General features: G+C 40.5%; 1 protein-coding gene across 1 annotated transcript in view; it reads right to left on the bottom strand.

The window, feature by feature from the left end:
- Positions 1-1,773: 1,773 nt before the first annotated feature.
- The window catches only part of CDK5RAP1 (CDK5 regulatory subunit associated protein 1), a 29,490-nt gene continuing 14,964 nt past the window's right edge, over positions 1,774-16,299 (bottom strand). The window contains 6 exon segments of the mRNA XM_059039053.2: positions 1,774-2,658; positions 4,691-4,831; positions 10,515-10,664; positions 13,998-14,128; positions 14,781-14,836; positions 15,773-15,870. Of these exon segments, the coding sequence (XP_058895036.1) occupies positions 2,578-2,658; positions 4,691-4,831; positions 10,515-10,664; positions 13,998-14,128; positions 14,781-14,836; positions 15,773-15,870 (657 nt within the window). The 3' untranslated portion in view covers positions 1,774-2,577.

The following is a 16,299-nucleotide window of genomic DNA, read 5'->3' as shown; positions in this document are numbered from 1 at the left end:
GGGAACATAAAAATCCTAAATGTTTATTCATGTATTAACATAGCTTCAAAATACATGAAGCAAAACATGGTAGAACTGCAAGAGGGAAAGAAACAAATCCATAATTATTTTCAAAAATTTCAATACCCCTCTCTCAATAGCTGATAGAACTTGATAGATAGTAGGCAAGGATATTATAGGTTTAATGTGAATTGACTGACATTTACAGAACACTACACCCAACAACAGCAGAATACATCTTCTCCAGTGTACACCGAACATTTACAAAGACAGATCATACTCTGAACAATTAAACAAGTCTCAATAAAATTCAAATGATTAAAGTCATACAAAGTATGTTCTCTGACCACAATGTAATTAAATTAGAAATCTAACACAAAGATCTCAGGAAAATCCCCAAACATGTAGAAATTAAATAACCCAGTTCTAAATAACCCATTGGTCAAAGAAAAAAATCAAAAGGGAAACTGGGAAGTATCAAACACAACATGTCAAAAGGCATGACAGAAAAATCCATGGTAGCTTGGGGATGGGGGATCAGAGGCAAGAGGGATTACCAAGGGACATGAGAAAAATTTCAGGGGTGATGAATATATTCACTATTTTGATTTGGTGATGGTTTATACATGGTTATATGCATAGGTCAAAACTTACCAATCTATACACTTGAAATGTGTGCATATCAGTTGTATGTCAATTACACATACTTCAATAAAGCTGTTAGTAGTGTACCTGGTGTATAACCATTTGTATGAAACAAATACACACACTAAACACTATACAGAGACTATATCTGAAAAGACATATTAGAAAATGATAAATGTGCTGGCTTTTTTTTTTTTGGCCACATACCACAGCATGTGGGCTCTTAGTTCCAACCAAGAATCAAATCTGTGTCCCCTGCAGTGGAAGCACGGAGTCTTAACCACTGGACCACCAGGGAAGTCCCAAGTGCTGGCTTTTTAAAAAGGAACTAGGGGATTAGAAAAAAGTGATGGGAAGGACACTGACCAATTACAGATACCTACTGTATTGTTTGAATTATTTACCACATGTATGCTTCACTTTCTCATAAAGAGTAAAATAAAATTTCCAAAAAAGAATTTTTCACGTATTTTGAATGAAGAACTGAGGTGAAGAGGCATAACAAGTAGAAGATGGATCTTGTGAGCAGAAATCAACCCCCTCAAGCCATACCAACAGGTGAGGAAGATGTTCCTAGCCTGGGATTCCCAAAGGCTGCCATGCAGGTCAGTGCAAGGGGTCAAAAGGAGATCACAGCCAGACACATGATAAAAGCCTCAGCATATCCTAATATACACAGTCTGTTTTAGAAGCAAAATCTTTCAATGATTACTCTCATTTGTTAAGATTTTACTATAGGGGCTTCCCTGGTGGTGCAGTGGTTAAGAATCCACCTGCCAATGCAGGGGACACGGGTTCAAGCCCTGGCCCAGGAAGATCCCTCATGCTGCAGAGCAACTAAGCCCATGTGCCACAACTACTGAGCCTGAGCTCTAGAGTCCACAAGCCACAACTACTGAAGCCCGTGCACCTAGAGCCCATGCTCCGCAACAAGAGAAGCCACTGCAAGCCCACGCACCACAACGAAGAGTAGCCCCCGCTCACCGCAATTAGAGAAAGCCCACGCACAGCAACGAGGACTCAACACAGCCAAAAATAAATAAATAAAGTAAATAAACTTAAAAAAAAAGATTTTACTATGTTCCATATACAGTGCTAAATTCTTTATAAGAATTTAACTGAACTCCATATGAGATAAGCATTTTATTATTATCCCCATGTCACAGGAGAAAATCAAGGCACAGAAGAATAAAGTAACTACTCAAGTTCACACAACTCTGAAACAATGGAGTGGGGAATTCAACAAAAGTCCTTCTGACTCCAAATATTCTACACTACCATCTTTTGGATTTTTTTTTCATGATCCCCACAGAATGACATAATCTTGGTAGTGAATGGGCCAAAAATGACTCCTCAGAGCCTACTATAAAGTAATGATGCTTTCTAAACTCCAAGTGCTGTCAGATCTGAAGGTAAAGAATGAATTGACAGGCTAAAAAAGGGGTCCATGAGGGAAATTCTCAGGTAAAATATGACAATAAAGTGAGGAGACAGGCAGCTAAGTTAACGTTATCAAACCAAAATGTTAGAAAGATCTAGAGCAGTTTTTGCTAAACAAATGGTTCTCTCCACCTTCACCTCCCCTTCAGTCTCTAATTCCTAGGGTATACGGGAGAAAACCAGAGAGGTTTTCTGGTGTCCACAGTAGAAATCGCGTTGGGAAACACTTAATCCAGAAACTACAGGGAAAATCTCAGAGACACTAACCAAGGCAAAAATGAAGTAAAAGTAGATAAAAAGGGACCACTTTAGTTTAGGTAAATTTAATGACTGTAAAAGCTGTTCACAAAGGAGCAAAGAAATGGATTTTCCATTTCATAGAAAGTTGCTTCACCACTTGCAGCTTGTCTCCAAAGCTTCGTTACCTCTTTCATTAGTGACCAGTCATATCTCTCTTCCTGCTGGGAAAGAATGAGAGGCCAACCACTCAGGTCAGCAATACGCTGCAGAGTCCTTCAGAGTGGTCCTGCAGAGAACATGTCCCTTAAGTGTCTGAGAGCTGGCTGAGGTGATCTGAAAGAAAACCAATCAGAAGAAGCCAAGGTAACCAGGACTGAACTACAGGGAATTAATGTGAATCATCCAGAGGAGAGGCCACCAAAAGGAATCTAATGGAGATAACAGGCCAGCAGAGACCACATGGTTCCTCTGTGCCCCCAATCCTTAGAGGAACAGATGTTTGATACAATGCTAATGCATATAATTTAAGAAGTCCAAAACAGGTCATTCCCAAACAGTCACTTCTCCCTTTTCTCTTGGGAGATGCCTTCTCCCCAGAGGCAACCATAAGGTTCAGGTGTGAGCTGCCTATCACAGACCCTGCCCCTAATCCCAGGGGTAAGCTGTGATCCAGGCTGTACCAGTCAAATTCCTCCTTAAGATATTATGGCCAATATTTGGTGAGAAAGGCTCTCTTTTTTCTCTAATTGACAGCTGAAAGCAAATTACCAGGGGCCTCATTTCTGACCATAAGAATGAGTCAGTCCATTAGTAAATATTTATTTAGTGCTTACTGTGTTCTAGGAATTGTCGTAGTTGCTAGAGATATCAAGAAGAACAAAACAGATGTTTTTCCTACCCTCAAAGGAGCTTTCAAGAGAAGACAGACAATATATACACAAACAAATGAAAATTATTTCAGGCACTAAAAAGTGCTATGAAGATAAAATGGGCTAATGTAAACAGTGAAAAAAGCAAGGCAGAGGGAAGCTGCTTTTAGCACTACAGTGGGCCTCTCAAGGAAGTGACGTTTAAGAGAACTTGAAGGTTTAAAAGGCAGCCAGGCAAAAATCAAGAGCCTCCTAAGCAACACAGCATGTGCACATTCCCTGACACTAGAACTAGGTCTGAGGGGCAAAAAGGAGGTCACCAAGACTAGAGGAAAGAGAGTAAAAAGAGTGCAGGGGACATGAGGTTGGAAAGGTAGCTGGGGAAGATCATAAAAGGCCATGGACACCCTGCATTTTATGCTGGCTCCAATGAGAAACCACTGCAGGGCTTAAGCAGATGAGTGAGTGATCTGATTTAGAAAGGTCACACCGACTGCTATGAGGCAGAATGACTAGAGAAGGGCAAGAATGGAAACAGGAATATGAAGCCTCTGAAATTCTCAGGTACTGTTGGTGGGAGTGTAAACTGGTACAACCATTTTGGCTATTTCTATTATACACACCCTGTTACACAGCAATTCCAAACCATATACCCTATAGAAATGAATATATACTTGCACTAAAACACATGCATAGTCATATCAATTCTATTCATAATGGCTCCAAACTGGAAACAACCAAAATGGCCAATACATAAATTGTGGTATATTCATATAACATGGATAAATATAATCATGGATGAATTGCACAATATCCATGCATCAAAAATATACACTGTATCAGAGCAATTATTCTCCAATAAAGATGCTAAGAATAATATATATATATATATATATATATATATATATATATATATATATATATATATACACTGTATAATTCAATTTTATATCAAAAACAAGCAAAACTGAACTATGGTATTAGAAATTAGGATGCAGGGGAAAAGAGTAACTGGTAGGAACATGACAGGGGTTTGGGGAGTTCTGAAAATATTCTGTTTCTTAATTCAGGTGGTATTCACATGGGTAGGGTCACTTTGTGATGATTCATCAAGTAGTACACTTGTGAGCAATCTTCTACATTTATGATATGCTTCAATAAATAATTCATTTTCAAAATACAGAAACAGAAAACCCATGAGGAGGCTGCTCTAATCTCCCAACCAAGAAATGATGATGGCTTAGAGAAGGAAAGAAATGGTCAGGTCCAAGATACATTCCACAGGTAGAGCTGAAAGATGAACTACTGATAGGGAGTACAGGAAAGCCTAGTTTGGAGCAGTCTAAAATTCAATTCAAGTGCCCTTCCATTGGTCAGGTTGAGAAGAGATTTTTATTTTACTGAAGAATTTCTCCAGAAAAAATTTCATTCCCCCAAATTATCCAATCCAATACCCACTTCACAGTGCAAGTCAACAGTGCAAAAGGATACCTTACCTTCACCAGCACATAGTCTCCAGGCTGAGCTTGGACCCTGAGCCCAGAGTTAGTGACATCCTCCATCTCTACATCAGGAAAGATCACCTTAAGGTTTCCATCATTCCGGCCATACAGGTCAGTGGCAGAGCGTTTACTGACCTGCAAAAGAACAGAGGAGAGGTTATGAGTCTGTCACAGTCATCAGTTCTTGGTCTGTCTCAGATCCCCAGGGGTCTGACCCATAAAGCATTTTTTTTTAAAGTATGGTACCTCTTTTTTTTTTTTTTTTTTTTTAATTATTTAGTTATTTATTTTTGGCCGCATTAGGTCTTTGCTGATACGCGCGGGCTTTCTCTAGTTGCAGCGAGTGGGGTTTACTCTTCATTGCGGTGGGCTTCTCATTGCGGTGGCTTCTCTTGCTGCACAGCACAGGCTCTAGGCGCACAGGGCTTCATAGTTGTGGCTCACGGGCTCTAGAGTACGGGCTCAGTAGTTGTGGTGCACGGGCTTAGCTGCTCCACAGCATGTGGGATCTTCCCGGACCAGGGCTCAAACCCATGTCCCCTGCATTGGCAGGCGGATTCTTAACCACTGTGCCACCAGGGAAGTCCCCATAGAGCATTTCTTAACCAAGGAATCACAAGACTAAGTGCTTTACTGCTGCTTCACCAACAAAGCAGTAAATAGCACACAACAGAAGCTCAATAAAATTTTCTGACAATATAATATATGATTCAATCAACGAGTCTTTGATTACAAAATTACCTTTCATGGGAATGGACCTCCAACAGGGCTGATGCCAAGGACATATGAGTGATACACTTGGCAAAAGGACTCTCACTTCACAGAGTCTCATAGTAATCACTCAGGAATGTTCTGGGATTGTCTGGCCTGGGTTACTTGTCCCAAGGAATAGGCAGACTGGAAGCCAGAGTCTCCATCACAACATGCAAAAGACTGGGCCAGGAGAATACTAAAACCAGTATGATGGTATTAATTTCCAGAACATACCCAAGTCTTTCTCCTCCAATCATGATGAAGTGACAAAAACCAAATTTATCCTCAGGCCTTAAATAACCAGGCAACTGGACAAAATATATGAGACACCTATTTTCAGATATTGGACAACAGATTTGCAAAACTATGATTCCCCAAGAGAAGGAAAACAAATGGGGTGAGCCCTTCAATCACTCCTGCATTCTACCAGAAGACACGTGCCAGACCAGAGAATGCAAAGCAGGGAGGGAGATCTCAAGGCAGAGCATGGTGGTTCTCTCTGAATTGAGGAAAGTTGGATCAAAGTCCAGGGAGCCTGCAATAGCTGGAAATTGTGGAGCAAGTTCGAGAGAGGAGGGAGCTAAGCAGAAAAAGAGCTGTAGAAATGTGCATAGTGGCCCCCTGAGTCTTTGCTGAATAATAATACATCCCTGTGTGGAGCAAAAATCCATGATGTCAAAGAAAGTAACCTGGGAACTGTCAGCTGGTTAGCTCCCAGATCTCACAAAGGGCTAGGAATCATCTGACCTACCACCAAATAGTCCTCACTGATTCCTTGGGACATGCAGTAACAACTCTAGAAGAGCCATAAGTAGTACTAAGGCTAAACTATCCCTAGAATAAAAAAACTTTTCTAGCAAAGATCAAAAGCAAGCCTTGATGGCCATTCTGACCGGTGTGATGTGTGGAATCTAGAAAAATGGTACAGATGAACCTATCTGCAGGGCAGGAACAGAGACACAGACATAGAGAATGGACATGTGGACACACATGTGGGGAAGGGGAGGGTGAGATGAATTGGGAGATGAGGATTGATATATGCACTACCATGTGTAAAATAGATAGCTAGTGGGAACCTGCTGTATAGCACAGGGAGCTCAGCTCAGTGCTCTGTGATGACCTAGATGGGTGGGATAGGGGTGGACAGTAAGAGAGAAGTCCAAGAGGGAGAGGATATATGTATACATATAGCTGATTCACTTCATTGTACAACAGAAAGTAACAACACTGTAAAGCAACTATACTCCAATTAAAAAAAAAAAAAACAACCTTGAAAGGATCAAACAAAACTACAAGTAACAAAATTGCTTATCAGAACAAAGCCCAACACAAAACCCAGACACTCAAAGATAATGTCTGACAACATAATGTCCAACATCCAATCAAAAATCACTAGATATGCCCAGAAGCAGAAAAATGTGACTCATAATCAAGAGAAAAGTCAGTCAATAGAAACAGACCTAGAAATGATAGCAGTGATGGAATTATCACAAAGATATTAAACCATCTATTATAATTAGGCTCAAATACTAAGTTTCAAAAGAAAACAAGAACACAGAAGAGAAGCAGAAGATATTTTTTAAAAACCAAATGTAACTTACAGAGATGAAAAATATATGATCTAAAATTTTAAATTCAATACATAATAGCAAATGAGACACTGCCAAAGAAAAGAATAATGAACCTAAAGACAGAAAAATGAAACTGTTTTAAATGAAGCAGAGATATAAAAAAGAGAAAAAAAACTGAACAGCCTCAGTGTCCTATGACACAATATCAAGTGGTTGGACATATAGGTGACTGGAGAAGGAGAGAAGAAACGGGGGGTGGGCGACGGTGGCAGGAAGAAGTACAGAAAAAGTATCTGAAGAATAGTAAATGAAAATTTTCCAAACTTGATGAAAATTATAAACTCACAAACTAAGTAGCCTCAACGTATCCCAAACAAAACACAAAGAAAGCCATGCCAAGACACATCAAATTTCTAAAAAGTGATAAAATGACAACTAACACAACATGTAATACTAAACTAAATCTTTTTTTAATAAATTACAGTTCTGAGACAAGTGGAGAAATTTAAATGGGGGTCTAAGGACTGGATGGTATTAATCTAACAAGCTTAATTTTCTGATTCTGATGGTTGTACTACAGTTGTATAGGAGAATGCTCCTGTTTGCACAAAATACACACTGCAGTATTTGGAGAATTGGAGGCATCAGGGCAACTTACTCTCAAAAGCTTCCAAGAGGGCTTCCCTGGTGGCGCAGTGGTTGAGAATCCACCCGCCGATGCAGGGGACATGGGTTCATGCCCCGGTCCGGGAAGATCCCACATGCCGCGGAGCGGCTGGGCCCGTGAGCCATGGCCACTGAGCTTGCACGTCCGGAACCTGTGCTCCACAACAGGAGAGGCCACAACAGTGAGAGGCCCGTGTACCACAAAAAAAAAAAAAAAAACTTCAAAGAAAAAAGTTCTTTGTACTATACTGCTACTTTTCTACAAGTTTGCGATTGTTTTACAATAAATTTTTTAAAAGAGAGAGTGTTCATGTTCCATGATTTGAACAAACCAACCATACAAGAACATTTATAAGACAAACGGAAATTGGAACATCAACTATATATTTGATAATATTAAGAAACTATTGTCAATTATTTCAGATATGATAGTCACATTATGTCTATTTTTAAAAAGAGTCATCTTTTAGAGATATATACTGAAATAATTACTGACAAAATAATATAAGTCTTGTACTTGCTTCAAAACAACTCAGTGGGGGCAGTAGAGATGAAACAAGATCAGCCATGATTAACACTGTATTAACAAATGGCTGAGGCTGGTTAATGGGTACGTGGGCATTCACTATCCTCTCCAGACCTATTTTTTTTTTTAGATTCTCCATAATTTGAAAAGTACTTATAGGCTACAGAATGAGACAGATATGGGTCAAATTCTGGCTCTGCCACACTAGCTGTGTGACCTTGGGGAAGTTATTCCTACTTCTCTGAGTCTCCTTTCTTCATCTACAAAATTGGGGTAATAACAGCACTACCCCCAAGGACTGTGGTGGGATTCAACGTGCTGATGACTGTAAAGTACACAGTTTCTGGCACATAGTAAATGCTCAGTATACAGAAGTAATCATCTTCTCTGACACTGAATACAGCAACCCAGTGTTTTAAGCTGGCCATGGGACTTCCCTGGCGGTCCAGTGCTCAAGACTCCACGCTTCCACTGCAAGGGGCAAGGGTTTGATACCTGGTTGGGGAACTAAGATCCCTCATACCGCCCAGCACAGCCAAAATAAATAAATAAACAAATGAACTGGCCATGACTGGAGGAAAGAAAGTCTCCCCTAAGAAAAAGTGAAAACTCCAATGCTGACCTTGAAAAATTCATTTATTCTCTAGCCCCAGGTGAGTACTGGCTTATGCTGGATGTGTTTAAAACAAAAACAAAAACAAAAACCTTGTTTTGGTTCATTTAATTACCATGGGCTCTCTGTGGGGTTGATGAAGTGTTGGACAAAAATTAGTAACCTTTGAGTACTTATTCATTCAATCAAAAGACAGGTACACTATTCTGTACCAGACCCTGTGTGAGGAGAGCTGGGCATACAATAAGACCTAATTCCTACTGGATAAAATGTGGATCGCTAATAGACATGTTCATGTACAGGTGACAGAATCACAGTGACACCCTAAATAACAAAGCATTCATCAAGGCAAACACTTTTGAGGTATTTCACCAGCTCAGCATCACCAACCATCAGCAGCTACTAGACCAGACCACAGGAAGATTCCTAACCCAAGCTGAGGTGATCCGACTCCCTCTCCTGGAAATCTGAATTGGAGCTGAAAGACACAACTTTGGTCTGTGAAATACTGGAACTACACCATGAAACACAGGAACTACAGGGCTGCTGTACTCTGCCACACAGATGAAGAATCAGGAAAAGCTGGTCTGAGGAAGAGAGAAGAAAGTCTGAGCCTCAAGGGCTTCCCACACTGGGTACAGTCCCTTCCAGACACCTGGCAGTATTCTTGCCTTTGGGCTCCACAAAACACTCCTGAAGTCTTATACAACACAGAATTATTTTTGGCTTAGACTGAATGGCTTGAACAAGTTTCCCACAGTTACTCACTACCAGAGAGTCCTAACAAACACAAATACCAAGCAATTGCTTATTTTGACACTGCCATATCCTAAGGCATGGAGCAGGACTTTCCCTTCTCAAACCTGGACTTGTGAGGAGTCACAGAAAGAGCCCGATCTCTCTCTTTCCTCTCCTCTTCAACAGCCGAAGCATGCAGCTTCACAGAAGGTTAGGTTCCCTAACTCACCCCTTACCCCATCTGTTTAGTGCTCTAAATGATGACTAGGTTCCCAAGTTTGACCACAGAAGACTACAGAACCCCAAACTTCCGAAACGCAGTACATTTCTAAGAAAGTGTGATTTTTAAAAGGACTGAAAACCAGCAATAAAATTGTTTCTAAAAATACACATATAATAGTGTTTCCAAAAAGGTGGAGCAGAAATACTCTTCACTAATCCTTTCACTAAATACAAAAATATCCTTCAGGAATGAAGAAGAAAACAAAACACTCTAAGATGAAGGAAAACAAAGAGAATGTGCCGCCAGAGTGTCTAAAGGGAGTTCTCTAAGCAAAATGTAAACAAAAAAGAAGGAATCCTGGAACAACAGGAAGAAAGAAAAACAGACAACATGATAACTTGCAAAGAAAATCCCAAGCAACCTACCCAAAAAACTCCTAGAACTACTGAGTTCAGCAAGATCAGAGCATACAAGATAGAAATACAAAACCCAATTATTTCTACATACTAACAGTGAACATATGGATACCCAAAATAAAAATATAGTTGCAATTACAATAGCTAAAAAAAAAAAAATGGGTGTAAATCTAAGAAAACATGTACAGGATCTATATGCTGAAAACTGCTAAAAGAAATCAAAGATCTAAATAAAGGGAGATATACTGTGCTCTAAAAAACAAAAAACAAAACAAAAAATATATATATACATACATACACACATAGCCTTACCCCCTCCACCAGCACCAGCTGGGTACAACCCACAAAAGTCTTGTTGGCTTTTGTTGCTTCTTCTCGGAAGACAGTGATAAGTTCCTCCAAACGCCTTAATTTTACCTCTTCCGGGATATCATCCTTCAGCCTGTGATATGCCCGTGTCTTCTATTAAAAAAAAAAAGAGAGATAGAGGTCACCACGGACTTGTAGAATCCGTTCTTCAAGCAAGGAGGCAGACATGCTCATCCAATTTGCAATTTACAGACACATGTATAGGAACTCAAGCCACACCACAAGGGTTCTCTAGCTCTTGGGCCTTCTAAGAGAAAAAGGTAACTATGCAATGGAGCCACATTTTTGCAAGGGTTAAATTCTAAATTTAGCACATGAAAATCATAGACTCAAAATTGTTCTTAAGGGCTTCCCTGGTGGCGCAGTGGTTGAGAGTCCGCCTGCCGATGGAGTGGACACGGGTTCGTGCCCCGGTCCGGGAGGATCCCACATGCCACGGAGCCTGCGCGTCCAGAGCCTGTGCTCCACAATGGGAGAGGTCACAGCAGTGAGAGGCCCGTGTACCACACACACACAAAAAAAATTATTCTTGATATTTTTATAGGACACAGACACTAAATAATTCATATACCAGGTTACTCAGCAGCAGTGTTTATAAAGACACAAGATGCAAAGCATAGTAAATGTTTATCAATAGGGAACCAGTAGGGCCTTCCCTGGTGGTGCAGTGGGTAAGACTCTGCGCTCCCAATGCAGTGGGCCCAGGTTCGATCCCTGGTCAGGGAACTAGATCCCACATGCATGCCGCAACTAAGAGTCCACATGGTGCAACTTAAGAAGTCCGCATGCTACTTCTAAAGATCCCACATGCCACAACTAAAGATCCCACATGCTGCAATTAAGACCCGGTGCAGCCAAATAAATAAATAAATAATTTTTTAAATTTATTTTTAAAAATAGGTAACCAGTCAAACAAATTATGGTTTATTGACACAACGGAATATTACACAGTTGTGACAAAGAATGAGATAGCTATGTATAGATATGATTGCTCTCTAAAATATACTCTGAACAGAAATAAACAAGGCACAGATCAACATGTATAATAACTTTGATGTAGAAAGTATACATATAAATATATTTATAAATACATGAAATGTCTCTGGAAGGTTAAAGAAGAAGTTGCTAAGAGCAGTTGCCTTCAGGGAAGGAACTGAAAAACTAGGCAACCCAGGAAGAAAAATCAACTCCTTTGCACTGCATACTATTTTGACCTTTTTTTTTTTTTTTTTTTTTTTGCAGTACGCAGGCCTCTCACTGTTGTGGCCTCTCCCATTGCAGAGCACAGGCTCCGAGAGCACAGGCTCTGGACGTGCAGGCTCAGCAGCCATGGCTCACGGGCCCAGCCGCTCCGCGGCATGTGGGATCTTCCTAGACTGGGGCACGATCCCATGTGCCCTGCATCGGCAGGCGGACTCTCAACCACTGCGCCACCAGGGAAGCCCTATTTTGACCTTTTGAATTTCATACCACACTCAGGTTTTACCCAGTCCAAAAAAAAAAAAAAAAAAAGAAAAGAAAATGTATCCTTGAAAAGCTTTTAAATCTTCCAAAATCATAGTGTACATACATGTTTATATATATAAATATACACACACACACGTTTATATATATCTTTAGGTACACAAGCTCATAATGGAGTTGGAGAACCACTGAGCTAGACAAAAGTGGGAAGTCTATACACCAAAGTCTGGACATTCAAACCCATCTGCCTTTAAGACAACTACCATATCCAGAGGGAAATGAAGAATGGGTAGAGAATTCTAAAACAGAATTCTCTTACAGGGTTTACTCTATTCTGTCTTATTATTAACAACTAACCTCTACTGTGCACTTAACTATTATAAAACACTATTTTAAGTGCTTTATATATATTATCTTAATCCTCAAAATAACCTGATGAGGTTGGTATTAATGTTATCCCTTTTCACAGATGAAGAAAGCAAAAACTTCCCAAGGTCACACATTATTAAATGGGAAAAGCACAATGTGAGTGCTTATTGTCATCCACTATGCTACTTGGTTAAGCCTCTAGGACCTTAACCCTAATCTAGGAATTAGACTCCAGAGTAAACACTCATATTCAACACGCATAGGATATGCTCCCACCTCACACTGAAGACTCACTTCCCAGCTCTAGCATTAAAAAGAATTTCTCTTGGCTTCCCTGGTGGTGCAGTGGTTAAGAATCTGCCTGCCAATCCAAGGGACACAGGTTCAAGCGCTGGCCTGGGAAGATCCCACATGCTGCGGAGCAACTAAGCCCATGCGCCATAACTACTGAGCCTGAGCTCTAGAGCCCACGAGCCACAACTACTGAGCCCACATGCCACAACTACTGAAGCCTGTGCACCTAGAACCCGTGCTCCGCAACAAGAGAAGCCACCACAATGAGAAGCCCGCGCACCGCAACGAAGAGCAGCCCCTGGTCACCACAACTAGAGAAAGCCCTTGCACAGCAACAAAAGACCCAACACAGCCAAAAATAAATAAATAAATTTATTTTAAAAAAATTTCTCTTGCATATTTGTGATGTCCACAGAGATGAAGCAAACTGGAACCCAACAACTCTTCTGATGCTTCATCCCTGAAACAATTCTGTAAGAGACATCAATATACACATAGGCCCACTTACACTGTCTACAGAATACTAGGTAGTGGGCTTTAAAAGATGTGAATTAGCTTGGTTGATGATAGCTGAGTGACAGTGATGGTTCCATCATTCATCAGATAGCTTCTCCCTGGCCACAGAGACCCCTCAGCCTCCAGCCCAAACACACGGCAAGCTGCCCTTGAGGTGATTGCGGGGATGAGAAGTGACCCATGCAAATTCATCCCTACTATCAAGAAAATGGCAGACAACCAGAACTATCCCCTCTTTGCAGGAAATATGCATTACTCTTCCTTTTCTTTCTCATCTCCTTCTGCTTTGCTTTCCTGGGAATCTGTGTTATAGGAGAAACTCTAAAGTGGACATCAGTAGGTTCACTTGGCCTAGAAAAATGGAAATTAAAAATGGCTGAGGATGGCTAGGAGTGCAACAAGGAGCCTCTGTAAAACAAATCACATCTATTGGCCAAGAAAGAAGTTCTGCATATTAATAAAAGATTTTCGGTTTCTTTTAAAGAGAATAGTGTCCCTCCCTCCACTTTCAAATTCTGAACAACCTAAACATAATTTTAAATATTCTAATGAAGAGGAATATTAGCACAATTGTTTTTCATCTCAAATTGCTGAACTGTATAAAAGGGTAAACAGGTTTATTAGAAAAAACAAAGAAATGAATGGTAAGATCCTTGTGGTTTCTCAAGGACAGCCTCGCTGCCACTTTCTTTTCTTCCCAGCTGTCCACAATCAACCAGAAACTGGTCGGGAATGATGTCAGTCTCAGCATAGAAGTAGCTCCTCCCCCAGCCCAGGGCTCACCTGTCTCATGCTGTAGGCAAAGAGGAAGCCCATGTTGTACTGAACTTCCTGAAGCAAAGACACTGTCTGGAGGTGATCTTCCTCCGTCTCACCACAAAAGCCAGCAATGAAATCGCTGCTGAGGCTCACACCTGTGACACACAACAAAAGACAGCATGTCACTGCTGCTTACCTTCAAGAGAAGCCTTTGGTACCTGTGGATTACAGAGGGAAGGATAGAGATTGTAAGGCCTTCCCTGGAGCTAGCCAACCCGTGTGCAAGTAAAATGGAACAGTTATTATAGAGCAAGGAGGTAAAGGCCTGCTCATCAACAAGGTTCCCATGCCATAGCCTGGCTTCTCAGTCTACATTCCCCTCAGTGCTAGAAAAGGTATTTTTCACTTCAAATATTGGATTTAGGGACACAGTAGGAGTCCATATTTTCAAATTTGTCCTGCTTTAACTTTTTTTAATTTAATTTTTATTTTATATTGGGGTATATTTGATTTACAATGTTTTGTTAGTTTCAGGTATACAGCAAAGTGACTCAGCTTTACATATACATATATCCATTCTTTTTCAGATTCTTTTCCCATATATTTAGGTTATTACAGAATACTGAGGCTTGCATTGGTGGGAAAAAAAAAAAAATTGGAAAGAAGAGAAAGAGAGAAATGAAGAGGAACAAAAGAAGTGAGAAAGGTGACACAATGTACTACCACAGGTGTTGCCTGTATCTGACCAAGAAGACTGGGGTCACTGATAGAGTAATGTGCTCAGCAAAATATGTTTCTTAAATGTACCTGGGATAGACTCTCTGATATGATGAATTAATTCCACATAAGCTTCTCTTGAATATCTGCAATAAAGAACAAAAAGGAAAAGCTTAGATGAACCAATCTTCTTTAAATGAATGCTATAAGAAGATAACACTATGAACTAATCACATGTAATTACTTCTCATTCACATAGGACAGTACAAGAGTAAGTATCTAGAAGAGTCCTTTTGATCCAAATTTTGTACTATAACCTAATCCAGAGCCTATAAAATTTTAATTCAAGAACATAAATTACTCTAAATAGATGTTTTTATTTAACTAAGAAATGAAGGCAAAGGGCTTCCCTGGTGGCGCAGTGGTTGAGAGTCCGCCTGCCAATGCAGGGGACATGGGTTCCTGCCCCGGCCTGGGAAGATCCCACATGCCGCGGAGCGGCTGGGCCCGTGAGCCATGGCTGCTGGGCCTGTGCGTCCGGAGCCTGTGCTGCGCAACGGGAGAGGCCACAGCAGTGAGAGGCCCGCATACCGCAAAAAAAAAAAAAAAAAAAAAGAAATGAAGGCAAATTAACATTTAATATCTCTAAAACTCTTTGCCAATGTGGAATACAGGGAAATTACTAGTTCCATACAGCTTGCCATTTGTCACATGCTCCTTTCAGTCTTATCTTTGTTATACTTACTATTCCCAAAGTGAGTGAACACATGGAGCTATATTGAAATTCTAAGACCTAAAAACCTTTAATGTTAAAAGCTAAAGGATTAAAATCTCAGTGTGCCACACAGTAGGTGCTTAATAAAACACATGCTAAACAAATGAAATGAGTGATCTAGTCCTCAGTCTATACTTATAGAACGAACAGAAGCAAGTTATAATGTCCATGGGTTTACTCATGTAATAAATATTTAGTGAGCAGCTACTGTGTGCCACACACTACACTAGGTTCTTAGACACTGCTTGGTCCTTAAGGAAACATGGAAAGGTATGGGATGCACCCCCCCCCCCCAACCAAGTCTGACCCCCTCCGCATGGCCTCCAATACACGGCTGCTTCCACTCTGGGCTGGTAGGTGGATCTGTTTACAGATATTGTCCCTCTCGTGAATCAGCTGCAGAACCTAATCAAATAGAACACATTAAAGGTCATCAAAGTCTCACCAAAGAATCTTGCAGAAAGGAATACCACCCTCCACTGTTTCTCCACCAGGGTTAATTTTTGAGAATTAAGAGACTGACTAAACTAAACACATAAATTACCGAAAATCTTTACTTTTGCTCAACCCACGTTCTTTCTGACCCAGACATTTCACCTGATGGCATCTCTGCTTTCAAAGAGTGAAGAGAGTAAGCAGAGGTCAGGTTCAAGCCATGGGGCTATACAGGGGTAGTGCCAACACAGACCAGAAAGGAAAAACAGCATTTGTTTCACCCAGCTTACGAACTAATTAGCCACTTTAAAAGATATCATCAAGAAACTAAAACTAGGAGAAAATACCTGAAAAGAATATACTGACAAATGATTTGTATCAAGAATACATAAAGAACTT

The sequence above is a fragment of the Kogia breviceps genome, chromosome 14, assembly GCF_026419965.1.
Source record: "Kogia breviceps isolate mKogBre1 chromosome 14, mKogBre1 haplotype 1, whole genome shotgun sequence".
Taxonomy (NCBI): domain Eukaryota; kingdom Metazoa; phylum Chordata; class Mammalia; order Artiodactyla; family Physeteridae; genus Kogia; species Kogia breviceps.
The sequence above is the reverse complement of the archived record's forward strand: the minus strand, read 5'-3'. Positions and strand labels throughout refer to the sequence as shown.